The sequence below is a fragment of the Perkinsus marinus genome (genome assembly GCF_000006405.1).
Source record: "Perkinsus marinus ATCC 50983 genomic scaffold scf_1104296962102, whole genome shotgun sequence".
NCBI classification, from domain to species: domain Eukaryota; phylum Perkinsozoa; order Perkinsida; family Perkinsidae; genus Perkinsus; species Perkinsus marinus.
In genome coordinates, this window is record NW_003205565.1 from 125,799 (window position 1) to 151,043 (window position 25,245).

General features: G+C 50.2%; 8 protein-coding genes across 9 annotated transcripts in view; 1 reads left to right on the forward strand and 7 right to left on the reverse strand.

The window, feature by feature from the left end:
* The window catches only part of Pmar_PMAR017287 (glycyl-tRNA synthetase, putative), a 3,013-nt gene extending 1,063 nt beyond the window's left edge, over window positions 1-1,950 (reverse strand). Inside the window, exons 1-12 of the mRNA XM_002772010.1 lie at window positions 1,817-1,950; window positions 1,606-1,768; window positions 1,384-1,554; window positions 1,285-1,337; window positions 1,114-1,236; window positions 991-1,060; window positions 857-939; window positions 647-737; window positions 447-595; window positions 295-393; window positions 174-244; window positions 34-124 (exon numbers count right to left, since the gene is read on the reverse strand). Coding sequence (XP_002772056.1) covers window positions 34-124; window positions 174-244; window positions 295-393; window positions 447-595; window positions 647-737; window positions 857-939; window positions 991-1,060; window positions 1,114-1,236; window positions 1,285-1,337; window positions 1,384-1,554; window positions 1,606-1,768; window positions 1,817-1,849 — 1,197 coding nt within the window. The 5' untranslated portion in view covers window positions 1,850-1,950. The remainder of the gene's footprint in view (window positions 1-33; window positions 125-173; window positions 245-294; window positions 394-446; window positions 596-646; window positions 738-856; window positions 940-990; window positions 1,061-1,113; window positions 1,237-1,284; window positions 1,338-1,383; window positions 1,555-1,605; window positions 1,769-1,816) is intronic.
* Window positions 1,951-3,890: 1,940 nt separating this feature from the next.
* Pmar_PMAR017288 (hypothetical protein) lies at window positions 3,891-7,403 on the reverse strand. The gene is made up of 19 exons (XM_002772011.1): window positions 7,239-7,403; window positions 7,080-7,192; window positions 6,923-7,031; window positions 6,718-6,872; window positions 6,573-6,671; window positions 6,432-6,527; window positions 6,290-6,380; window positions 6,075-6,237; window positions 5,591-5,757; window positions 5,397-5,537; window positions 5,258-5,347; window positions 5,093-5,206; window positions 4,854-5,043; window positions 4,708-4,808; window positions 4,568-4,653; window positions 4,438-4,515; window positions 4,234-4,387; window positions 4,004-4,192; window positions 3,891-3,952 (listed from the first exon to the last, which is right to left on the reverse strand). Exons 1-19 carry the CDS (start codon window positions 7,380-7,382, stop codon window positions 3,899-3,901), a joined length of 2,334 nt encoding a protein of 777 aa, XP_002772057.1. The 5' UTR covers window positions 7,383-7,403; the 3' UTR covers window positions 3,891-3,898.
* A 2,573-nt stretch (window positions 7,404-9,976) lies between these two features.
* On the reverse strand, window positions 9,977-10,877 carry Pmar_PMAR017289 (ADP-ribosylation factor, putative; the record flags this gene model as incomplete). The annotated part of the gene is made up of 5 exons (XM_002772012.1): window positions 9,977-10,045; window positions 10,141-10,242; window positions 10,287-10,371; window positions 10,614-10,724; window positions 10,813-10,877. 5 exons carry the CDS (start codon window positions 10,875-10,877, stop codon window positions 9,977-9,979), a joined length of 432 nt encoding a protein of 143 aa, XP_002772058.1.
* Window positions 10,878-11,025: 148 nt separating this feature from the next.
* Pmar_PMAR017290 (zinc finger protein DHHC domain containing protein, putative) lies at window positions 11,026-12,612 on the reverse strand. Its single transcript, XM_002772013.1, has 7 exons — window positions 12,422-12,612; window positions 12,234-12,377; window positions 12,017-12,123; window positions 11,699-11,806; window positions 11,507-11,652; window positions 11,281-11,354; window positions 11,026-11,241 (listed from the first exon to the last, which is right to left on the reverse strand). The coding sequence occupies exons 1-7, from the start codon at window positions 12,592-12,594 to the stop codon at window positions 11,070-11,072; spliced, it is 924 nt and encodes a 307-aa protein (XP_002772059.1). The 5' UTR covers window positions 12,595-12,612; the 3' UTR covers window positions 11,026-11,069.
* Window positions 12,613-13,753: 1,141 nt separating this feature from the next.
* On the reverse strand, window positions 13,754-17,841 carry Pmar_PMAR017291 (hypothetical protein; the record flags this gene model as incomplete). The annotated part of the gene is made up of 20 exons (XM_002772014.1): window positions 13,754-13,888; window positions 13,953-14,040; window positions 14,086-14,177; window positions 14,222-14,284; window positions 14,329-14,445; window positions 14,493-14,696; window positions 14,935-15,033; window positions 15,133-15,289; window positions 15,338-15,439; window positions 15,598-15,677; window positions 15,729-15,796; window positions 15,997-16,073; window positions 16,150-16,235; window positions 16,277-16,318; window positions 16,469-16,747; window positions 16,796-16,900; window positions 16,945-17,001; window positions 17,181-17,329; window positions 17,411-17,516; window positions 17,722-17,841. The coding sequence occupies 20 exons, from the start codon at window positions 17,839-17,841 to the stop codon at window positions 13,754-13,756; spliced, it is 2,226 nt and encodes a 741-aa protein (XP_002772060.1).
* A 59-nt stretch (window positions 17,842-17,900) lies between these two features.
* On the reverse strand, window positions 17,901-19,082 carry Pmar_PMAR017292 (hypothetical protein). The gene is made up of 3 exons (XM_002772015.1): window positions 18,570-19,082; window positions 18,176-18,350; window positions 17,901-18,070 (listed from the first exon to the last, which is right to left on the reverse strand). The coding sequence occupies exons 1-3, from the start codon at window positions 19,065-19,067 to the stop codon at window positions 17,943-17,945; spliced, it is 801 nt and encodes a 266-aa protein (XP_002772061.1). The 5' UTR covers window positions 19,068-19,082; the 3' UTR covers window positions 17,901-17,942.
* Window positions 19,083-19,505: 423 nt separating this feature from the next.
* On the reverse strand, window positions 19,506-20,470 carry Pmar_PMAR017293 (conserved hypothetical protein). Its single transcript, XM_002772016.1, has 6 exons — window positions 20,411-20,470; window positions 20,304-20,361; window positions 20,172-20,257; window positions 20,032-20,127; window positions 19,902-19,985; window positions 19,506-19,589 (listed from the first exon to the last, which is right to left on the reverse strand). The coding sequence occupies exons 1-6, from the start codon at window positions 20,452-20,454 to the stop codon at window positions 19,568-19,570; spliced, it is 390 nt and encodes a 129-aa protein (XP_002772062.1). The 5' UTR covers window positions 20,455-20,470; the 3' UTR covers window positions 19,506-19,567.
* Window positions 20,471-21,254: 784 nt separating this feature from the next.
* Window positions 21,255-25,178, forward strand: Pmar_PMAR017294 (hypothetical protein; the record flags this gene model as incomplete). Of its 2 annotated transcripts, XM_002772017.1 has the most annotated exons (14): window positions 21,255-21,372; window positions 21,612-21,754; window positions 21,803-21,933; window positions 22,402-22,459; window positions 22,505-22,636; window positions 22,687-22,755; window positions 22,810-22,884; window positions 22,933-23,037; window positions 23,255-23,343; window positions 23,396-23,530; window positions 23,577-23,732; window positions 24,126-24,259; window positions 24,306-24,410; window positions 24,526-25,178. In XM_002772017.1, 14 exons carry the CDS (start codon window positions 21,255-21,257, stop codon window positions 24,672-24,674), a joined length of 1,599 nt encoding a protein of 532 aa, XP_002772063.1. In that variant the 3' UTR covers window positions 24,675-25,178. The 2 variants fall into 2 exon arrangements, with proteins under 2 accessions (XP_002772063.1, XP_002772064.1); XM_002772018.1 differs by having other exon boundaries at window positions 24,306-25,178.
* Between the last annotated feature and the right edge of the window lie 67 nt (window positions 25,179-25,245).

Below are 25,245 nucleotides of genomic sequence, written 5' to 3' on the forward strand. Positions count from 1 at the left end.
AAGATCATACGCAGAGCGATCAGCGATACCAACGATTTCGGTCCATCCGTAGGAAAGGAGGGCCTCGGCATCCCAGCAATCGCAGGCGTAGTGAGCCATCTCGGACTTGAGATGCTGACGGAACCTAATCAGCGACTTGAGCGCGATTCACTTGTACTCCATGACAGGCTCACCTCAGCATACTGCCGTCAACACCGGCCTTGACTAGGAATAGGAAAGTGCGGCCCATGAAGTATGCGAGAGTCTGATGGGAGTAAAAATAGGAAGTAAAAACCATCGAGCAGCATGACCGACCTCATTGTTGATCATACCAATATCCACGGCCTGTCTCAAGGTGAGATCAGTACGAAGCTTGCCATCGGTCAGCTGATTGTGCTGGGGGAATAGGGGCAACTAAAGCAGGTAAGGGGATAAAGCCAGCATTCACGCTTCGGGCGAAAACTCACCTTCAAATCAGCAACCTTGTGGAAGTCGGGGTGGTCCTTGTGATCGGGATGGACGAAATGCTCAATCTCAGCCATCGGGAACTCGCGAACTCGGAGGAGACCAGCCCGAGGGGCAATCTCGTTACGGAATCCCAGGCCGATTTGAGCAGCTGCAACGAACACAATGATGCTGTTGACAAATCATCCGAGTGCGCTCTCACCAGCAAACGGCATCTTGCCACCGTTCTGCTCGAGAAGGCGACGGAAGTTGACGAACATGCCTTGGGCAGTCTCGGGACGCAGGAAGCCGACCTATGATAGAAAAAAAATGTTGGCGTGTCGTGCAGTGCATACAAGGGAATGGCGGTTGCTAATGTATTCCGAATTAAACGAGACCACGACAAAGCCAATTGAATAATCCTCGCACTTACCAAGTTCCCCTGAGGGCCAATGGTAGTCTTGAACATGAGGTTGAAGGGGTAGGGGAAGGAGAGATTCATCGCCTGCTTGATACCTGAGCGGCGGTGGCGGGATTACAACCACCGGCTGGACGCATTGAGCATACCAAGCTCCTGGAAGATCTTATCCACCTCTTCGGCGCTCAAGCTATCCGCCACGCGTATCCACTTCTGCAACTGAGCAAGAGAAACAGTTATCGCAGTGATTGTTGAGAGCTACGGTTCCCTACCTGCTCACGATCACCCTCGAAACTAGGTTCCTGCAGAAGGGCCTCGCACTTCTCCTCAAGGAGTTTATCAGCCCGATAGTACTCATCGGGATTCTTCTCATTCTTGACCATAAGATCGGTGAACTGAAATCTCATCAGTCCGAACAGTGAGGGCTGATGTTATATCCCTACCTTCTCAACATGACCACTAGTCTTCAGTACGACCTCAGGGGTGAGACAAGTGCCTGAGTAGCACAGTACGATACGGTATAGGTCACTATCACAGCTTACATTGAATTTCAAGCATGTTGTCATGGTTGATGAAGTGGCGACGCCAGAGGGCCTCAAGGTTAGCCTTCAAAGCGCACCCCGGAGGACCGAAGTCGTAGAGACCAGCAACACCTCCGTAGATTGAGAAGGAGGGTGTGAACAGGAACCGACGCTTGCAGAGATCCTCAAGACCTAATAAAACGACTCATCAGCTCACTGACGGCGGGGGGGGGGACTTCCTACCGGCGCGATTGATCTTGTTGGCCGGATTCGATTCAGCCTCAGATTCGATCATCTTCTCAACGTCCGCGCGGAGGCTGGTCAGAATGTCGACCTCAGGCTTGAGATCATCGCGGCTGGCACCGTCCTTCTTCATCTGACGGACCTTCTCGCCCTGGGCCTTCATCTGAAGAAAAAAACCGCTGCGGCGGAGTAGCCTCGGCAGCGACCTTACTTTAGCTTGCAATTCTGCCAAGGATTCGCTCATTTTACGCAGTAGTGCAGGTACAGAAACAGTGCCGAAAAACCGCCGATGAATCAGGAGAAAGAGTAGTTGAGTGGTGGAAGAATATCCAGTCAACTGTGAGCTATCATGAACGTCTGCCCCCAATGCAACACACGAGAAGAACAGAAACAACTACTCCCATGCAAGATCAGTCAATTCTGGCTTCCTTCCCCTTGAAATCTATACCCACTGGATTCGAATCGGCCACAGTAGTGCTGTTGGTCGACTTGTATCCAGGCTTTCCGGCGAGGAGACCATACTCAATTAAAGCGGCTCTGATCTCACCCTTCACTGGCTGACCTGGAAACCGCGAGAGAACACATGCCGAAGATGTACATACCTGATGCTTCCAGCCATGCCGAATATACTTGGCGAGCGAGATCGCTATTTGCCATTTGATATTCAATCTCCTTCTCATTCTCAGACAGCTGCTGTTGGAGGTCAGAGTACAATGCTGGACAAGCAATCTGGAAATTATGGTGCCAGAAGAGGTCGTCCGAGATCTCCCGGTAGACAGATGTGCCCTCTAGTGCCTCGTGCAAGGTGGCGTCGTAGTCTACAAAGGCTTCATAACACACGAGCTCAGCTCAACACCATGTCCCACTACCTGACACAAACTCTCGTAGCTCTGCTAACAGAGGCTCCACCTCCTCCTCAGCCACCTGGGAGAAGCAGTAGCCTGATCGTACAGTGTCAGAGCTTCACCTCTCGCGTCAGTCGCAACAAGGCGGCGTTGTCGTCACCAGCATCTTCTACTTCTCGTGGGCGCAGCCGCAGCGCACAGCATAGATAAAATGTACCGAGCTTCTCCTGAAAAACAAAATACCCAAGGAGTAAGTAATCGCCAGAATACCTGCGCCCCCTCGCCCATGAACACATGAGGCTTCTTCAAATCCTTGGAGTTAACCGAGTCTAACTGATCGACGACACTTCGCTTGATCCCATACCACACTTATTACAAACTCCTTGTGCTTTGGGAAGCACGGTGCAAGGCGACTCAGAGCCGGAAAGAGCTTCTCAGCCGTCTCTGCCCATCTGGGTGAACAGAAAGCTGTACTACACGCTAGCCCAGTATACCTTGGTTTAGTTTCCCGGCCCTTTACTGTGTGCACCAGACTAGCTACAAGGCGTTGCCGAGAGGTGGGAGGGGAGGCTGCCGGCACAGGTGGCATCGATGAAAACCAGAGTCCAGCTCAGAATCATTCTCCAACTCATAACACAGTTGCTTTCCCACAAAGCCCTCAACAACGGCAATCTCTCCTGTCTACAAAAATCCTAAGATCCCTGCACTACCACAGGAACATCAGCACGACCACATAAGTAGTCGAGGGCACTATTAACCCCACAGGAGAGAGTTCAAAGAAGGGCGAGAACAACACACGACTTCCCCCGGCCCAAGGCATACATCACATTTGAATTTGCATAGCGCACGACATTCTGATCGATATATTCTGAACGCAAGATCATATGTCATGTTGCAGATTCAAGCTTCTTAGCTTCAGCTCTCACATAAGGAGTCAGTGGACTATACTATGTCGAAGTTCCAATGCTGTCTTATTGTGGGCTCCTTAATTAACGTTCAAGGGACATTGAACTATGAGCGGCCTTCAAAATCTTTTCGCTGTCTTCGGATCGTCCGAACACTCGCCTTGATGGTGTAAGTTCAGCGAAGGCGCCCATAACCTCCCGCGACTCTAGCGAGGAGTTAGAAGTTGATCAATACAAACTCATCGAGATTGCTCTCAAGCATACATTCGTTTAAACAGGTCAACTCGGAACGTGTGATAGCATCCGTATCATCGCTACTCGCCGAATTCATCCTGAAAGCTGTGAGCATCGTATAGCTCAGATGCATCATGGAAGTGTGAGTGACATGAGGCCGAGAGAGAAGAGTTTGACCCGCTCGATGCAAAGAGAGTTTTTAAACTCGAGAGGCTGTTCCTGTTCACACCCGTGTCTGGATTCTCGAGAATTACAACGCAAAACTCAAGGCTCTGATTGGCAAAGTGATGCAACCATAGCAAGGCCACGCTACCCAAAAAGGGATCGACCGTTGCTACTGGCGAATACGCCGCCTCGAGATACCTGTATGGGAGAAACGTTCAGCAGACACATAACGACGTCTGTCCTCCTTACCCGTCCTGTTATGTCAGCATTCTTATGGGCCTTGGTTTCGATCTTCCTATCGTTCTCCTTCACACCCTTACCTCGGCCCCAAGCATCAGCTAATAGGCCTGCTTTACTCTCAGCCTCGGGCCAGGACTCCACTCCGACAGAGAAATTAGCTCGGATGCAGAGAGCTAGCGATCCACGAGATAGCAGGGACTGCAAGAGAGCTCTCGGTAGGTGCAAAGCGAGCTACCTACCGTCCCAGCGTCTGGCAGGCGATCATCCGAGAGGTTGAGTAGATCTTCCCATGGGAGCATCAGACAGTCCTTCATGAGGGCCACGGAGGCGAAGGATGGTGGTTGAATTTTTGGATCCGGACAAATGGCTTCTCGCGTCGATACCAACAGAAAGCTGAGATTAAGATGAGCTCCAACTGTCAAGTCACTAGCGAGTTTCCTCACTCTAATAGAGCTGCAACTGCTGAGCCGTCTTGTTTGTTGGGGTTCATTCGCCATGATTTGTCGAGAGCTTGCACAGATCTAACAATGAAGCGAGGCGAAGTAGACCACATGAACTTAACCATCGTGCTACAGTTCAGCGAGCTCTCTGAGAGTGGCATCTGCTGCCACTGCCAGGGCTGGCAATTTGAGGGGCTCTGGGAGGTATCGGGTCCATGCCTAGGATAGACAGACAATTATTAGATCCGGGATATGACCCAGGGCGAGGCTCACCGTGGACAGTTTCTTCAACGACTCTACTGCTTCCCCTAGGGCCGTCTCGGCCTCCGCCATGTCGCCGGAGCTCAGCAATCCGCGTTTCCATGATCCAGAGCCTGTGAAAGAAACTGGCAACCCAAACGACAAAGAAGGCTTCTCACTGTTTTGCAGTTTTTGCCGAGCATTGTCTGAGGCTTTGTTTATGGCTTGTGCGAAGACCACAGTAGCAGCCTCTCTGAGCCGAAGGAGCAGGTCCAGACCGGAGTCGCGGCGATCCGCCTTCATCGATTTGGTAGCATCCAAGAGAAGTCGAACACTCAAATACGACACGTCCAGCACAAGGAGGCCGGCCTACAGTGAGTTCATTCTGTACACCATATGCTTAGAGGGAGCGCCCCACCTTGACCGGATCATTGACGATGATATCCCTGTGAGCATCACGTTTGAGGACGATGAACAGGTCAATCAGGTTGCGTTTCTCTGAGGGGTTGTCTTCAATTAGTTTCCACAAGGTCTGAGAGAACACGAAGACTCTTTTCCCGACGTATGATGAACATACGCCTACTTCAACGCTCTTCGATATTCGATCTGGACAGGTTGCCAACCATGTCTCCGAAGCCGCCATGCTCGAAACATGTGCGCCACCAGTAACGAGCTAAATGAGGTTCGGCATAGAACTCGCGGGGATAGACCAGAGATGCTACACATTCGAGCTGCTTTGAATCTACTTCAACTGTCTCGGTGACACCTTCGACTGTATCGGCAATGAGCTCTTTGCGTGCACGTCCCAAGATTCGTGACCTCTCGGCCTTCTGCTCCGCCTCATCACGAGTTGACAATCCATCCTGAGGAGAGAGACTGTGGTCGAGCCCGTAGCCCTAGCCGCCCCTAGCCGGACCTTGAGAGGGCACATTTGCTGCCTGATGAAGCTTTTGCCCTGCATCTCCTTCTCTAGTTTCTGTGCACGCTCCTCTTGTGTCGAGATGTCAAAATTCGCAGACCGGAGAAGCCGCCGAGCTATCCCTGGCCACAACGCGGAACCGAAGATCAAGAATGCCTCAGAATCTGACAACACCAAGGACCAGGGCTGTCTCTCTATCAAAATGACAGAAGAGCAGTGACTAGCAGATCGCGGGCGCTACGAATGTATGCCGAGATTGGCGAGAGTAGAACAGAATGTGAACGCCTACAACGGAGGCTTTGTCGCACTAGAGGAAAGTGAGTTGTTGTGAGCGACACTCCCAGGTGACAGATAAGTTAGCCTAGACCGAAGCTCGCAGTGTTCCTAGCACCTGCTGAGCATCTAAATAGCCAATCGATTCAGTCTAACCGAAGTCTTGTCGTGCTAGCGAGCTAGTGCCCGAGAGTGCAGAATGCTTTACCTCCGCTGAAGACAGCAGCGCTGATGAAGTCAGCCATGCTCTCCAAAGCCGACGCCACATCACTAAACTGCACTGTCCCTGTATTCTTCAATTGCACATGCCACTCATCTTCTGTCTGCTGCACCACCAGACCATGAGAATGCTTGAGGAGTGCTCGGAGCACCTGAGATAAGCCCCAGTCGATCGTGCGAGAGTTCACTCCTGGGCTCGCCCACATTAGAATTTATGTCCTCCGCAACGTCGCATACGAGGTCAGAGTCTACGCCGAGTACCCGGGCCCCTTTCCAGAGCTCTGGACAGGCCGTCCTGAGAGCATGACCATACTAATGGATAGAAACAGGCCCGAAAGTCACTCACGTGCTTGACAACTTGCATTTTTCGATCTTCAGCACCGGGCCCCCACGAAGCGATGAGCTCATAGTCTCCACCATAGATGCGAAGGCCGACGAGTATCTGAAGATCTCCATTGTATCCACCAGAAACCAATACTCTCTATACAGTTCATTGCAGTCGTTGACGATCTTCGGACAGTTCTTGGGAGCCATGGGCGTGGACACAGACTGCAGTAAGTCACGCACTTCTGCCAACGCGCGGCACCTGAGGAGTCTCAAGTTGCATCAATATTCAAAGTCCTGCTCCTCACCTAGCGAGAATTCCATCTATATTATCGCCAGGCTCGCCATGGGCGTCCATTTCGAATACCTTCCCGAGACTACGACGAGCCTTCGCGACTTGCCCGCTGATGCGACAAGCTTCCTCCATAGCAGCCACTTCACTATTCAAATGCAATACCCGTGACTGAGGCAAGGACAGCATCAAGCTTCAGTGACTCAATCCTGCGTCCCTACATTCGCGTCGCCCAGCTTCTGCTGAGCTTCCTCAAGCCTATGGGATATCTCGCCCAGAGCCTCCTTGGCCGACTCAATTTTCTGAATTGTACTGGACAGCCGAATATCCCTGAAGTTGTGGCATGTCAGAATAAGTGAATCAAGCGAGGAGATTTACGTATGAATGAACTCTCTTCTGCTCTTGTCGAGTGTCTCCGCAACACGAGCTTCCAAAGCGTGCACGTAATCCTTTGCCTCTTTAGCCCACGCCTCCAGCTGCGCTGTACCGACCTGCTCGCTGAACCGGTCCAAGTGTGATTGCGACCGAAGTTCTCACCTCATCGAGGGCGAATTCAGGCTCAGTCAAGCACGCGGGGAGGGCCCAGGGAACTTCATCGTCGCCTTGATGTTCTTGGAAGTGCCCCTGCTTGGTCTCACGGCTCATAGGAACGTCAGCCACCTCCGTGACGAAGTCATCCATGAAGATTTGATATGATGACAGAAAAATTGCGCTGAGGAAGCGATACTAGTGCTATGTGAGAAAATGCACAACACATCGGATTCGCATTAATTGAAACAGGCTTGTCGCTGTAGCTTAATATCAGTCTCAATCAGCGTCAGTCTCTGATTTTAGTTAGAGCATGGATACCTCAGGATGGTTCATTATCGGTAAACTGGATGGCGGTACTTGGCACGGGCTTTACGATTTCGTCAGCCTAGCTTCTATGACCGCACCGTGCTGCCACCGGCTCGCGGACTCTCCATCACTTTCGCAGCGATTGGGGGACCCGTCATCTGCCAGAACCTCAGGCATTGGCAGCGACGCCTGGGATTACAGGTCAGGTTGAGCACACGCAGTAGAGGCAACTGCATTGGTAACCGGACACGGTCGAGCGATAGAGCAATCTGTTATCGCACTGTTCGTGCTCGGATGCGCGGGAGGCGACACGAGCTGCGGAAGTAAACGATGCCTTGAGTCAATCAACGTAACCTACCTCATCAATGAAACCTATACTGCGCATGTGTGCTTCCAGCCGATCGAAGGTAGCCACCGCAACCATGTCGAGCAGACAGTTACCCATGACGGGCCACAGCCTATGTCCCATTGCTAGGAAGGGGGATGATTCTGATAATATGTGCCCGAGTTCGAGTTCTTATAGATAAATAAATCACTCCTCACCATCTGGGAAGACGGTCCGTTTGAGGAACTCCACCATAGTCTCGAGTGCCTCTCCCACCGCGGCATCATCAAGCTCACCAGAATCCAGGAGTTCAAGGGACCACTCCTGGGCAAAGCCCGCATATGATAGTCGGAGATCCCCTCGGTGAGTCGCGATTGGGTTGATGACCTAAAGTGGCGCGGGTTAGAAAGCCAGTACATATTCCATGTAGGTGACAGTGTTGAGCGAGCACTGAAGTTTGTGAGGAATCTATGCATTCGGGAATCTGGTATTCTCGACACATTTGCTGGGACCAGGTTTCCGCGATCCTATGCCCTCGCGGTAAACTTAGTGAGCGCGGGAGACAAACTCACGACTATATCGTCTAAGGAAGTGGACTTAAGTATTGCATAGCAACATAAGAGATCAAGGAACACCCACGTTGGTGATAAGGCATTCAGCCAGCACGTCCAGGATCTCCACTTCGACATCTAAAGCTCTAGCGCCAATCCACAGAACAGGGGGAGAGTGATCTGCTGACTTTCCGGTCGCGATAGCCAAGTCTGCATCATGATTCTTACTGACTCGCAAGATGCATGTGCGCTATGGTCAACAGGGGACCCCTCGGTTACGCCTCGGACCATCCCCTCGATGGTAGCCACGGTGAGGGACTCGAATCTAAGGCGTTATATTGATGCGCGGATTAGAAGCAGATACCCGTCAATCATGATTATGTGAGTAGTGCCATATTGATACGGGCGTCAAACGAACTTACGTCTCTAAACACGAGCTCAGTGGAAGAGGGCACCCACGGCGACTCAGAGGAGTTAATGGCTCAAGGAGCTCTCGGGCACTCTGCAGGAGTCGACAACTGATGTGACCAATCATCGAGGATAGGTTATGAGCACCTCACCGTTGCAGGACATCTTCAATGAAGAAGTCATGGTCCACTTCACCCAGTAAGCTTTGGACGTCTGCGAGCTGATGGTGGATACAGCAAGCCTCCTTCAGAGTTGCAATTTCCTTTTCGAGACGAACTACGGCATTCTGAGCAACCTCATCAAGAAGCCGAAACAGAACCCTCGCTTACATTAGCTTCTATCAGCGGTTCCTGAAGACTCCTCAATCTCGGCAGCACTTGCCGGAGGCGTTCTTGTGCACCATCAGCACCCCGTATGGCGATCGAGAGACGGGTATCCCTACAGACATCACACAGGGCATGTGCAAACGGGAGAACCACCTGGTGACCCGCGAAGTGCCGTGATGAATCGACTTGGAGGTTACTAGTAGGACGTCAGGAACTTACGTGCGGATGTAATCGATACGTGAAGCCTCTATCTCTTCTGCCACTGAAGACCATAGTTCCTCTACTCTGGCTCTGGACACACCAGATATCTCCTTCAGCAAACCTTTGCAGCTCTAAAAGTTGGACAGTAATCCTTTAAGACGGAGAACACACCACTCCCCAAACGCTCATCTAAATAAATATCGGGGAAGTGGGACGTTCTTACAATAGCGGATGAATGAAGCTCGTTCAGCGTCCCCCAAGCTTCCTTGTGAGCTGGCATACATTTACACACAGCCAAGCAAGAGAGGCAAGACAACTAAGTTAGAAGGAAAATGCCCGGGACTTCTCTGGCCGGATCAGGGGGATCAGCATGGAGTAGACCATCAGTAGCATTTAAAACGCCCCCCGTCTGCCTCGCTGTAAGTAAACAGTGTCGAAGCTCGAGAAATCATCCATGAGTGAAAACACGTTTTGCACAATCGTCAACAATCCATTCGACTCCTTCAGACAGTCCTTCACCCGTCACTGCCGAGCACGGCAGAACATACCAGTGTCGAGACATAGACATTGTTTCCAGCTCTAGATGCTGACGGGACAACCCTCTCGACCAGCGCACAAGTTGCTACGTCATTCACCCACCTTGCGGATTTCTTCAGGGGAGAGGGCGCCAGCGATGTCCTGCTTGTTCGCAAGGATCTACCAGAGGGAAAAAGTGCATTGACGATGAGTAGCCTGGATTTTTTAAACTCGCAATATCTCAAATACGAAGCGATTCAAATATGCTCCCGTACCAGGAGAGAAGCGCCAGCAAGACGCTCTTCTCTAAGCAACTTGTGGAGCTCTTCCTTGCAATCAGACAGGCGATGACGGTCGAGCGAATCAACAACCCAAACCTGCAGGTCATGACTGCTAATGCGCGGTAGTAAGCAACTCCCACCAGACCGTCAGTAGCTTCAAAATAGTTCCTCCAGAAGCTACGGATACTTTTTTGCCCGCCAACGTCCCAGATGTTCAACTTATAACTAAAGGAGGATCGCATCACTCGAATAATAAGAAATGCACACAACACGTAGATAGGAGAGAACCTTGCCGGACACTGCTTTCGATGAGCTCGCAAGCAAGCCTGTCCAGTTGAAACGACCGGAAGTCAGTCTCGATTTTCAAACCATCGTGTTGAACTCATCACATATCCTATGTATCCCCGTCTCCAAGTCGCTCACGAGCCTTCCTTCAACTGCGACATCACGATTAGCTGGAGACTCACTCATTGAAGAGAATAGTTTTGATGTTGAATCCAACAGTGGGTGGAATCTGAGAGATGTCCTCCCCGTTGAATCTCAGCAGCACTGTAGTCTTCCCTGCGTTGTCCAAGCCCCTGAAAATCGAAGCAGAACTGGGGAGCTCAGCTGGACGACTCACAGCCACAGCGAAGCGATGTACTGATATCACTGTTGGAGACTTACAGTATCAATAAGCGAATCTCACGCTCCTGCTCCTTCACTTTTCGTACAATTTTCAGAAGGCCCATAGGACGCCACGAAAAGGAGCAACGAGAGGGGCCCAATCGGCCTCGAACTGCATCATACACTCGTGGAATTCTTCAGACTCGACAGACGCTCATCAAAATGGAAACGAATTGCGAGGACAGTGGGATAGCGTACTACCACAAAAATCAAAGAAAATCTGCGCGAGAACACTTATCTGCGAATAGGTGCTGAATTCAGACAATTTGAATGGCAGCTGATCTCGGCACTCTCAACCGGGGGTTGAAGAAGGGAGCATGACGCGTGAACAGACTTTCACACCACGGAGTCCGTCGGGACGGGAACCGCTTGTTCGGCCGCAGAACTTGCTTCGTCGTCTTGCCCGTCAGAAGGAGGCACATATGGAACCTAAGAAAGTCTTGCACGAGTTTTCCAGAGCCTCTTTACCCAAAGAAAAGCGCTAAAGTTACCAAGCATATCAGACCCAGCACAGCCAGCACTCGAGCAAGAATGGCGAGCCCCTGAAAACAGCAACTGTGATTTCAGACAAGCGCGAACACTGACGATGATGGAACGCCACGTATAGTCGACCAGACTCATTTGAACTGTTGGCGTAGACACTCTCGATATGAGGTTGAAATAAACACATCAAACCACACCGGTAGGACGTTACCGGCTCCATCTCGATCTTTATTCCCATCCTATAAGAGCCGCTCTCATCAATGATGTTAGCCCAGATAATGAACTGTGTCATCACCATTGCGGCTAATATAGTGACTGATGCGACAAACACCATGAAGAAGGGGTAGTTCCGACAACCTGTAAAATACAATAATCCTTGGCTATTCGCATCAGCGCCTCTTACCGATGCAGTTATTGAGGAATATGCAATGATGATCGAAGCCAGAGACGCAATTGTCACACACTCTGCAGTGCGACGTTGTAGTCATATCACGGTACAGTTGGCACGTGCCTTGAAAAAAGCAATGGTAGGTCCTCGATTGTTTTCTGAGAGAAAACTCCGGGGAAAACCACACTGTACCCGTAAATATGCCAGGCTCGACAGCGTAAAACAGAACTAGGGTGGCTAGGAACAATGGGACCAGACATAACAGCGATACACTCGTCGACTAGGGCGACGAGTTACCAGCTTCGTTTCTACTATGCTCTTCCTTATTCTCACCGCAGTATCGAAATCGCCCACTGTCCCGATCCTGCTCCGCCTCCAGATCCCCATTGCACAGTGCCTCGGGAGATCCTATCTCTTCCATAGCATCAAGCAAGGCACGCCTGAGAGAAAACTGGGGTCGGGAAACACGGAATGTCGACAAGTTTCATCCACTAACGATGTGAGCGAGCAAGCAATCCCGCGCCCCTACTCCTGTATACCCACAACTCACCTGGGCAGAATTCCCGGGTCTGTATAAGCTGTGAGTAAAAGGCTGCCCATAGTCATCAAGAAAAGGAAAATCGTCATTAAAGTGACCCACGGAGAAAGCCTTCGCCATATGTCTATCGCAGGTAGTGCAACATACAAGCCAAACCTGAGGTGATCACTTCTCCTTCCTCCCCACACCCCTCGAACTACCCGAGGACGATAGGGATACTGGTCCACACTGGTGCCCAAGGCCTAGGGCCACAAACGCAACGCCCTCCACACCCAAACCAGGTCCGCTGCGTTGGCCAGATCTTGTATACAGCAATCATGGTTGCGTCTGCTGTCTGCAACGGCGAGACTAGAGGTGACTCGCTCGATGCCATACTCGAACAAGAAATGACAGCATCACACAGCATAGGGGCAAGCCGAAACAGACCTCTGAAGTTAACGCTGAACCACCAGTGTTGATGAATACAACCATTGTCACATCGTGGAACACAACGAGGCACATGAGTAACGTACAAGAGTGCGAAATCGACACGACGTCCGCACCATCGTAACAGCCTCGCGGCTCCCTATCATCTTCCATAAGGTCAGCCAGCTATTCGCCCTCTTGCAGGTCGTTCGAGAAGAGCATCTCTACCGAGACATACCACATGTCCACAACTTTCTCCGACGCTCTTCATCTCCCCAGGGACCCGCTGTATCTCACCGGCAAGGATCTGAAGCTCCCACGACTAACGACCCCTCACCCCGTCAATCAGCATTGTTTTCTGATACCCGGGGTCGGAAAAAGCTGACCATCAGCACTGCTAAATACCTCACTGCGAGACGATAATAATACTCAGATGCACTAATGGTGTACTCCAGAGCACACGCTAGTGAGTACACATACCTATTCCACTGAACGCGATGGATAGGCGGCAACAATCCACAACTCCTGTGGCACGAGATAGGTCACACACAATACTCCAATGTGAATATAGCGCAAATTGTAAAGAGAGTGGCACCATGACGATGTCTATCCGGAAGGAACATCGCGAGCACAGTGAACCGACCCCCCTGAAAGGCTCCTGAGCTCAACTGAACACAAGTGTGGATACGATCGCTGATGGCAGCATGTAACAACTTCGCGCGACTCGACAACATGGATATCGCTATGATGCACGCCTTGAAGACTGCATAGCTTTCGCTACTTTCATCGCCGCTTCCTCCTGTTTCACAGCTTCTTTCCACAACTCATCTTCATATGCTTTAGCCAAGGCGAAACAGTCCTGAGAGCGCCAAGACCAAGCAGTTCGAAAGCATCTAAACCTCCAAGACGATCGAGCGAAGCTCGAGAGCAATATACTAGTACTCCGGCTCCTACAAGTGGGGTTCTGACCAGAGCTTATATGTACAGACAACATTCACGAGCCAGTTAGAAGTAAATAAGAGGTCAGCGAAAAATTAAACGATGAGTAACCCACTCATCAATAGTATTGACTACTGATGACCTGACCCCATATACTCTCGTGAACTCTACCCCATTGAGAAATCCCTTCAAGCGGCCAACAATACCTTCAAGTTGGTGACCGATCCCTGCGGGGGGAGCTTCTTGTGCTCATCGCTGCTCCTCCGCGTAGAATTCCTACTGCTCACGCGATTCGGGACGTCCTTCCGAGTAGCACCGTTACCCTGACACCGTTACTGACTGGCGGCGAGTTGGGAGGACAAGATCTTATCAACAGCGTCATCCTACCGGCACTGCCAGCGTTACGGTAGATTTGTGGCAGTCGCGCTTAGCCTTATCCGGATCCGATGCCGTTACACACGCGCTACCATACAACCTGATAACATCAAAAGTCGACAGATGCTGCAACTCCAGGACGTACTCGTGATTGGTCCTGACGAACTCCATCATAGTTTCGGCTGTGAACTCTAGACTCTTGTTACCATCACCGTGCATACCCGTGGTGAGATTATGCTAGAAATCGTCATCAATGTGCAAGACTCAAGCGACGTGCTTACACTGGGAACCAGAAGAAGAGAGGCCGACTGGGCGTCCAGACGGAATATCCTAGCAAACTCAATCTGAAAGTAGCGGAGCTCCACAAGAGATCTCCAAATTCACCCACCCAGTTCCGCAGACGTGTCAAAGCCTCTCTCATAGAAAGTACCAACTTTCTCGCAGAAATCGCCTTATTCCGCATACGACGAGAATACTCCGCGGACAACAGACCAAAACGAAGTGCCTGCGAGAAGCAACATCCGCGTAGTGTCACCGACTGGAGGCACCCACTGGATGCAGAGTGGCCGCCTTAACTCTAGCCTTCAGCTGCGCCAAGGCGACCCCCGCCATCATTTCCTCGTCCTGCGGCCCGAAAAAACTTCTCCTGGATATTCCGAGGCTCTTTATCCGTATAGACATCTTCTTTACACTGGGACGGGAAGTGCTATGTCGCAATGACTGCGATTGCAATAGATTAGAGTCACGAAAAGACACCTGACCAACAAGGTGATATAAAAGGCACGAGTAACCCCCTCGATTTACTCGAGATCTTCGCCCAGCTTCGCTCCGTCGACCCGCAGTAGTCCCGGCCAGTTTTGGCGTGCTCAGAGTAACCCTCACCGCCTTTCGCAGGGTAGGCGCGCTCGCAGAGATTCCCATGCTAGAACGACGACTCTCTGATGAACACCCTAGTGCACTCATCAAGTGCGGCTCGAGATCCCAGGACTCTCACGTCGATCGCGGACAGGCGTTCCCCGTTGGCTTCCCATCGAGCGATTCTTCCCATAGGAAGCCGCATTCTGCCAAGCTTCAAACCAGTTTTCAATTTCATCTACGGGTGGGTCTCTCACGATGATTTCTGCCGCCTGAAATTACACGAAATTCGAGCAGTTGACTTTTCTTCGGTCCACGCGGTAGGGCTGTCCCCTACCGAGTTGTTCTGGTAGAGCTCTGTGAGGTACTGTCGCTCCGCCTCGATGAAAGCCGGTATCCACTGAGTAAGCAGCGTCATCTGCTTATCTTCGTGAAACTGCCTCCACAGTCTTTGGAATCTCCTAATGTTCCACAGCAATCGCTTCACGGCAAGACTGACATCACCAGAAGATCGAAACTGATTTTCAAAGAGTTCCTCTCACCTCAGTTTTCCCGCGTGCGATGTCGTTACCAGGAAATTCCGCACCACTTCAGCTGCATGGGCCCTCCTTCGCATCCTCCACAGCGGTCTCAAAAACCTCACGCTGGCATGAACGAAGATGACAGGAAGGCGCACGACAAGTGAAGTAGACTAACCATGCATTCACAGCCAGTGTCCAACGTTTACGCGATGACCGAAATCGCGGAGTAGAAGACCTGAACCGTCGAACATAGATCGCAATCACGAAAACGTTGGACTCACCGCAACTTGACATCGGTCGAGACGTGCTTCGACAGCGCGTAGTTCCGCATCTTCAGAGCGCCGGACGCAGCCGAGAGAAACTGAAGGGAATCGATTTTGGTAATACCTCACCGTTTCTAATTCCTAGTGACCTCGAGCCACTGCTTTTGACGAGATTTCAGCTGATCGTCCGGCTTGCGCGTGCGTGCGTCCAGGTGACCTGAAGACTCAAAGCACATAGTAGATGCTCCCATCGGATAAATCAATGCCAAGTAGATTCCAAGGATACATCACTCGAGAAATGTTCACGAGATGGTGACTTAACGTCACGCAAGACTGAGCTGTTCTATGGGAGATACGCTCAATACTTCCAAAATTTTCTCCCTACTCTGATCCGCCCTCGCCCCTTGAAGACACTACCAGCAGCAGAGGTCGATCCACCATAAGCTTCGGCACTCTTACAGCGTCTCAGCCTGCGGTGCCCCTTCAGGTCGTCCCTAAGTACCACCACATGAATTTACGAGCCACGTAAAGACTAGAGTCTAGAGCAATGCCATGCACGAACAGTATTACACTCTGCTGCACGCCCCAAGCGACCCTTGTCGACTCAGGAGAGCCGATCGCATGCGGTTTTCTCGCTTCTCTACCATCCATCTAACCTACCATAACACGAATGCGATAAAGCAATTCGACGGCTTACTTGGCGTAATTTGTGATCGGGAGATGATGCATGAAGTTGAGCCTGAAATATAGGACCATCATTACTGCTGGCTCACTGTATGGCTCGTAAAATGAGTAGAACATTCAAGTAATGTCCGGACGTTTTTCCCTGCGTAAAAACGTCGCACATCTCGAACCAGGTTTATCGGAACGAGAGAATACAGACCCCTACCGTGCTCCGATTCTCACTGATGAAGTCCACCTCCGGTGACAGGAGCGACCCCACCGTCACCGATTTTCCTAAGCGGCGACCCTCAGACTGTGGACTGGTGGAGTCCCCTGAGTTTGCTGGTGGTGGATCTCCCGGGGAAGGGGACGACCCAGATAGGCGAGCGAGCGCTGCATCCAGCCGACGCCGTATCGGTGTTCTGCTCATGCCCTGCGACACCCTATGCTTCCACTCCTCCATAATCTCTTTAGTCGACGACGAGCCGCTGGCATTCAGCCGCACCTGACCGATCGAGGCACTACCCACGTCACTCGCCCCACAATGACGTACACATTCTCGTTGCAGTGTGTTCACATCCACTAGGCCTGTGCTACGCCAAGGTACACTCATGAGCGTAGCCTTCCTGAGCGTCTTGTGCCGTCGGTTCATCTCGATCTGAGACCATTGATAGGAGCGATACACATCATACATTTTCTTACCTTAGCAAGAACGCGAACTCTCGGATTCCCAATGCGATTAATGCCAGTTTCGGAAATCTGACAGCAACATTTGGTTGGGGGCTTTTCATCAATCTCCTCGAACTCAACTATAGAAAGGAATCTTAGCATTCGTAGAGGCGGTTTTGAGATTCCAACGGAGTGAATTAAATCGCCCGTATAGACCACGAAGGCCATCAGGAGCATCATATCACTCCACCCGATATGACCTAACCTACTGTTCGTCCCATAACCCTAACTTTCCTCCCCTCATCCAACTCGCCACTATTCTGCCGCCGCTGGAGGTGCTTGGGCGTTCTTCGCGTAGTGGACGAAATCAGGGACTGGGCTGTCGTGGCACGGCTGGACGGACGCAGGTTTGGCATACCTGAGTGACGACCCAAGATGCCGCTCTAGAACAGCACCACTAAAACGATCTGTGAGTCTCTACGCGCCCTCCAAATAGTACTTTTCGTAGCCTGTAGTTCTCCAGCCACCATCTCGCCTGTCTCAAAATCCGGGAATGTCCCTTTCTTGAGACGGTCGATCTCCCGAGACGCCTCCACGAAACCAACCTAAAGTCAACAATCTGTGAACAGCCGTGACTGGTGACGCCAGCTGATTCGGAAACTCCCATAGAGCTCCAACTCGACAACTACCTAAACAGTCCCTCCCACATAGAACTTCCACGTACCACAAAAAACGGCTTTACGTTTCCCATGAGTATTCATATTCTACAACCATCCGACTTGGCATTTTTCGCGATTCATCCCCTATCACCTCGCAGTCACGTTTTATCATTTTGTACGTGCGTGGCGTAAATGGTAGACGTTCTCGCCCATATGCGGTCCGCCGCGTCGGCTCTTGCTGCTCTCCTGTGGCAGGAGGATCAACGGCCATACAGTGACAACTGCATACTTCCGTTACCCACATTCATCGGCTCAACATGATAGTTAGTAAATGAAACTGTTATATCCACTATATCGAGTGAAAAATGGCAATCACATAAATCCACCACCAAAGGAGCCAGAGCCACCGAAGCCTCCGCCTCTGGGCCCTCCAAACCCTTTACCAGGAGGTGGAGGTCTGTTGAACCGCGGTGGCACCTCGTGGTCATAGTCGGGTTCTCCTGAAATGCGAGCAACATCGAGAAGACACTTACACGATGAAGAACTGTGCCAACGTAGGGTGGTCTTATTGACGTTTGCCCATCTACTGCTTCTCCGAGACTTACCGTCGAATCCAGCAGGGCCCATAGGATCCCATCGCGGTTGCAGACTGCCCGGACCATTCTGTGGCACTCCACCCGTGAACATCGGATCCCTCGGACCTACAAGGAGGCCTCCAGCACCTCCTACCCCCGTGGTAGGGTCTCTTATGATATTAGGCGGGCTGGTGTAAGTGTAGGGCTGAAAAAGCGATCAATGGAATGACCACCTACACGCGTAACATCATCAAGTTCACCGCGAACTGGTGGGATTATCTGATTATTACTCATCGTGCTGAAGTACTCACGTCAGAGCCATACCACAACAATTTCACGAATGCTCTCATGAAAAATCATAAAGCTAAACTTCACAACTATATTCCGAAAACACTGCATACAGACCTTCCGGACCTCATATTACATTCTCTCCTTCATGATTCGTACGACGATCTCGCGTCTCCTCGCCTGCCTCATCCCTCCTAGTCTCCACCGAGGTCAGCGTCCGTGGCTCCAACTTGGTGAGCATATCAACGACCTTCTCTCGCAATGAGTTTAAATTATTCATATCAACAGCATCGACCTCTGCCCCACTGAGTGCTTCCTTCTCGTCCCCAGCCGCAATTTTGCACGCATGCACACTCACTTTACCCGAACTGGTCGGCACCATTTTCACTTCCAATTCTCGGCCGATTCCACCCCGGCGGCAGTATCGACCCGAGAAGACTTGAACTCCCTCCCGCAGCCACTCCATAGGAACGATCGACATCGCGATCTCGCCAGACGCTTGCCGTTCAACTCGAGGCTCCGCTGGACAATATCCGCTCTCTAGGATGCACAAATGGACCGCTATCGCTGTACGATTTGTCAGCGGTGCGGTATCCGGCAGCAATCTGAGACTCTGGGAAATTAGGTCGCTCATAGTAAAGCAACTTCTACAATAGAATTAACGAAATGACGAATAAATTAGCTCCATCACTGACATTGTCATTCTGGAGAAAGGCGGCTGAGATTGTGTGTGGGCGGCGACCGCCCTTTCAGTTCTAATCCTCACAAGTGATTTCACCCAGTGCCAATCATGCACACATGAAATACACTTCGACACGAGATGCCAGGTCCTCCAAATATGACCAATACTGTCAACAACAGTCAGGCTACGCCCATGGTCGAGGGCTGAACAAATCCCACTAGAGCATATGAACCATCCACATGGGGTCCTCCTGCTGCACGAAAGTCCACGGCGACCAGTAGATGCAGAACAACACTAGATTGCTCATCTAGATATTCACGATTCATCCCACTCGTAGAGAGGTGATTTTTGGTATTCACGACGATGTTATGAACTCTACATAGAATATCTCATCGAAACCGCAGAGCCGACACGCAGGAAATACTCCCAAAAATGTCAATAATGTCATCAACCTACTGCTTTGCGACCGGGTACCTAGACAGAATGTGCACAGCCCTAATGACAGTCTACTCCGAATGAAACGAATCTCCCATGATATAGATATTTTCGAGAGCAATCGATACAGTGTGAATGATATAGATCGCCGAGATCTACATAATATGCTAACAGACCAAAAAATATGACGTATGCCCATACGGACAAACTATCAAAGTTGAGCGAGATATAACATCAAAGTGAATAGCAGTGACACAGTGACACGCATTTCGAGGGCGGATCCAAACCCAGCCCGCGCTGTACTGGCCCCACAGTAGAGAGGAAAGGTAGAGAAGTGGCCTGCCGTATTACTTCAAGCCCTTGCCAGCCATCTGCTCCGTCATTTTCGATACGACATCCATTTCAGTTGCCGTTTGCGAGGTAGCATAGACCGCCCTAACGACGGGATATGAAAACCCAAAGTAAACGTTCAACTCCTTACCTAACCTTCTCGTACCAGTCCAAATCCGTGAGGGCAGTCTTGACGTTAGCGTCCATCAAATTTCGCGCATCGAGTTTAATACGGATGAACTCATTCCTGAGAGAAAATCTCAAATGACGAAACGTGACGAGAAGCACTACCATGGCAGCGCTTGATATTTATTTCCAATGTACGATGCTGACGTGTCGCACATTTCTGGGATGTCCCTCACAACGTCGATGGGGACCTGGGGAATCCTACAGAAGGTATAGGAAACTTCCGAGTAGCCCTACCTCCACCTCCCGTCCAGCAGCTCCAACAGCGATCCTCTGCACGGCACGCTTTCCGTACCTATCAGGAGAACTCACAGTTTGGGGGTAGTGGTAGACGAGCGACTTACAGGAACGACACCGACTGGCACGTCTTGGGAATGAAATTGAGCATGGCTAGATGGAGGGAATCAAAAACAACTGAGCTCTAGGAAATACAGATCAAGACGCATCAGTGAAAACAGCTTTCCCCAGCCCACGCATAGGAGTAGTACTGGCGCGACGAACCACACCTCTAACGCAAGCTAATTCCTCACAGACTTTCCGTGTGAGTTTTTAGCCTCCACTGTTTTACAAAAGATTGTTGGTTATAGCGAGCAGTAGCCTCTCCGCAAGTACTACTCCAAGATGATATGTAGATTAAAGAGGCCGAAGGAATGAAAAACGGCATAGCATGATCTCCTATATACATACTTCAATTCTTCAAGTGAATCATCTTGCGTTAACACTGCTGTATTGTATCGCTACTAGTGGATCGAAGATGTCTGAACCATTGAAGAGGAGAAGCTGACGCCGTATTGGTGTAGAATATACAGTACTGGCACGTGTACACCAAAGGATTGCAAGTTTTCAAGTTGGTCATTAATAATGTCTCCACTGTAGACAATTTTGGAGAATATTCGATGTTCTGCTTTTCTCGCGGGTATATCACGATTCCAGGACCGATCACAGATTTCAGTGGTATTTTATGAACTGAGGCATACGAGCCAATGGTCGCCTCGTTCCAGGCCGAGGTGACTCGGTCGAGGGGCATCGTTATTATCGATGTTAATCTACGAAGTGCACAATATCGTTAAGAGGATATGAGTGCACCTCATCCCTCGCACCTCCATTAGCAGTAGGTTGGGAGATTAGTATATTAACTGCCGTTCCCAGTTTTTGATATCATCTTTTAAAACTCAAAAAATATCTTTAATGTTCGTCAACGTCGATAGTCCGCCAAAGCGACCCCCTGGTGCGCCCAGTGAGGAGTGTGACACGCTTGCACATACTCATCGGCCCCAGTGCTCTCAGGGAAGGCAGGAGTCTCCTGGTAGTATTTTGTTACCCATTTGTATTATTCTTTTCTCGATACGTTTCATCTAGAGAGCTGCTACTCACCGGAGAGGACCAACTCCTTCCGTTTTGAGAGGATTAAGACTCCTATCGTGGATGTGTGACAATTCAGTCATCTAGACTGGGGGTATACCAAATAGCATTGCCCAGTCTTGAGCGCGATAGCATCCTAGAGGCAACAGGACTCGTAATGCTACCTACTCACCCCCACTGTAGATACATCCCTGCTATCGCGAGCTCCCATAGTGATGTGCGGTGGAGGCCTCAGTGTTCTCGGCGGTCTAGTTCCGCTGAGTGCAGGGTCCTGTGGGAGTCACAGCCCAGTCACAGGCGGTGGGGAGTACTCTTCCTCTCCAGTGGTAAGCACACACAAGGAAGGCATCCTTTCCTCCGTCAGCGCGTCTCAGATCTCTCCTCATGGACCGCCTGGATTCGCCTCATCACAGCAGTCGACATGTAGCAGCTCTGAGACATACAAGGGGCTGCTACTGTTCTCTCCTGACGCCTTGAGGGTCGCTAGTCCCAGTCGGAAAGATAAGTAGTACTTTGCTTGTCGAGGAAATATCTTCTGGTGTTGGAATGAATTCCCTACCTCTAACGCGCACTCCGAAGATTTCGGGTGGGTCGACAATGATTGTGTTTCCGAACTCACGTTACACTACGAATTCACACGCTATTTCGGGGAAGACAACTCTATAGTGTGGAGAAATATGCACATGGTCAACCACATATGTTGGTGACGAATGAAAATTCCGAGGAAATTTTTGGAATTTATCATTGATTCCTGTACGTTTCTACTCGGATTCGTATGGAAACGTCTATAATTATTGATGAAACTCCCAAGCTTAGCTGAGGAGAGCGAAAATATATTCCAACACTGCACCTATATATGCTTTGTCGTTGAAATGCATCGTTGTTGGTAGTCTTGTGCGTACTGGCTACATAATAGTATTCAAACTGGTGAAGGGTGAGGCTTTTGATCGTCGCTCAGTGCGTCTCTTCTCAGAGTTACGGATGCAACAGAAGATAGAGCAGTAGTGCGTCACGCTGACTTTGTAGATAAGGTGGCAAGGAGTCTGTTGGATTCATCTTGGAATGGAATTTCTTAGGTGTGCCAGAGGGTCTGGACTGACTATTGCATACCGGCGAATCGAAACGGCATCGGTCCGGACGATTTCGCGGAGATTCGCGCTACAGCTATGTGGTACTGTCATCTGTTCTACGCGGTGCACAGTTTGAAGGTGAGTTGTAATTTGCGAAAAAGTTGGTATCGGGCAGTGCTTTCTCTTAGCGGTACGGCTGGCGACCAGTAGTGTTAGCGGCGACATTCCTTGCGTTCAAGTCGTGCGAGAGGTCTCCGGTGAGGCTCGGAAAATTTTAAGAAATTTCCCGGTATTTTTTGGTGCATTTGCAGATACGCTTGCGGATGAATCAACTTCTTGATTGCTATGAGAAGCTCGAGAGACAGTCGCGATATACCAGTCAGCGAGTAGGTCATCGCGGTACTAGACAAATCGATCACTCGATCGATTTGCAGGCACTTCAGAAGATGGCGCAGGATGTTTGCGAAATGGAAGAAGCCATAATGTGTTTGACAGGATTCGAGTTTGATTTGAATCTCCCACATAAACACGTCGGCTCGGTAATAACATCGTTTTTGGTGGGTATGAAATTGTGACGCGCCCGGAAAATGGCGGTTCAAATTCGACTATGTGATTTTATTAAATCGCCTTGTGGAATCATTGGTAGTTTTTTCTCGCAGAATTTATGCTCGTGTTGTTGTCGACTACGACTCGGATAATATCTAGAGTCGAGCTGAGAGCAGATGAAAGTTGATTTGTGACTTAGTCGTTTGTCAGATAGTGAAGAGCGTCACAGGCGATGGAGAGCTCAGGAAGAGACTACAGCAGAAGGCTGTAGCATTTCTCAATGAAGCTTTCAGGGGAAGGTGAGGGCAAATTCAGACGCCCTATGAGAATTCTTTTGTTACTGATTTTCAGGTCTGTTCTGTTCTATCCTGGGGACGTACTTGCGTTTGCGGCGGTGAGCGAAGCGGCTGCAGCTGTGCTGGAACGAGACTCCGCGAGTGCTGTTGACATCAGAAGGAAGCTGCAGCTCTTCCGTCCGGGGTTTGAGTGAGGTCGTTCGGCTAGAAGGATTTGGTTACTGTCTGCATCTCAGTGTCGCAGCGGTTGTTGCCGCAATGCACTCACATGAGCATCCGGTCGCCCGTAGAAGGAGGGCAGACAGCTCGAGTTCGGTCAGCGGAAACCAGAGCGGATCTAGTGTGGCTGCGTGCAGTCCATCTGCTGCTGTGGAGGGAACCTCTTTGAGATTGTAAGACGTTGGAAGTGGTACTCTTATACACCTTTTCAATCTCAAATTCAGCAATTTGACGAAAGAAATTTGATTTCGACGAGCGAAAGGAGTTTTTCACGAAATGAAAATTCAAATTCGTAGATGAAATTTCGATCAATTTCGAGCTTTCATTGGTCGAAATTGGTCTTGTGTTCGACGAATTTGAACTTGCGTTTCCGAATTCATAAATTTCATTTACGAATTCGAACTTTCATTTCGAATTTGAACTTTCATTTCGTGAAAAAGTCCTTTCATTCGTCGAAAATCAAATCTCATTTATTTGATTTGTTCTCTCACTTGTTGAATTTGAGATTTGAAAGGTGTAGTATATTGGCTGTTCCTGATGCCTTCGTGTATTTTCTCTCTATTCAGCGGCTCGCAGGCTTCAACTGCAGCAATTTCAACTCCGATGAAGCGTAAACGTTTCGATGAAGAGCCGTCATCTGAACCATCGACACTCACTGCGTTAGACCTGGCCCTGTCGAGGGAGATGCCACCCGCGCAGTGTGAGACTGTTATCTGCTCGTCGGCGACTTGATCTAGTATAACTAGGTACTAGAGCTGCTATTGCAAGGCGAAGGATGCTGCTGATGGGGGGTGAGGCTGGGGGCAACACTCGTGGAGAGAACGTTAGGGACAGTGGGATAGTCCTTAGAGGTGAGTAATAGGTAGGGAAGCTGACGAATTTTTGGTCACGTTGGTTGGGGTGGTAGAAACTGACACAGTTGTTGTATTGATTTTCATTATAGAACACTTTGGAATCACGTGTTAGATATCCCACTGACGGCCCCAGCAGCGCCACGCAAGCGCGGGTCGAGATCGTCTAGCACTGTGAATGTGGTAGAAGCAGGAGAGAATGGTTGCATTCGGGCGAGTCCGTCGACGTCACCGACCAAGCGTCACAGAATAACAGTTATCTGAGGGACTTTGCTAGTATGAAGGCATAAGACCAACGGTAACTCCTATTCAATCTCGATAAGCTATTTTATAGTATTTCAATGCTTGACCCTCACGAGGAGTTCGTGCTGTCTCCCATAGTACTTGTTTGTGACCATTGAAGTCTTCGGCTGGGATCTGTGGAGAGGACCAGTTTGTCGTTGTCCAGTAGGTTGTCGGTCGCGTATTTGGTAATGTAATTGCGTCATAATGGCTGAGGCTTTTCAAAAGTTTGTTTTTTATAGGAACGCGATTGTTGTATGAATAGTATTATAACATCGAACTCGCGTGGGTCGCGTAGTGTGTCCCTCTCGTAGCCTTCATCCTGAGCTGATCTGAAAGAGGAATGGTATAGTAATCTATCGCGAATCTCCCGTATACTGTTACCGTTCATTACACCGGTGTCCGATGGCTCTATATTATTGACGGCTCTGGGTTGAAGAGGTCGAGACTGTCACCTCTCGTTGGCCCTCCACATATTCGTCGTAATCATTTTCGTTATCTCACGTATTAGGAGTCCAAAGCTTTGGGTTAATAGTGAGAAGAGTGAAAGCCT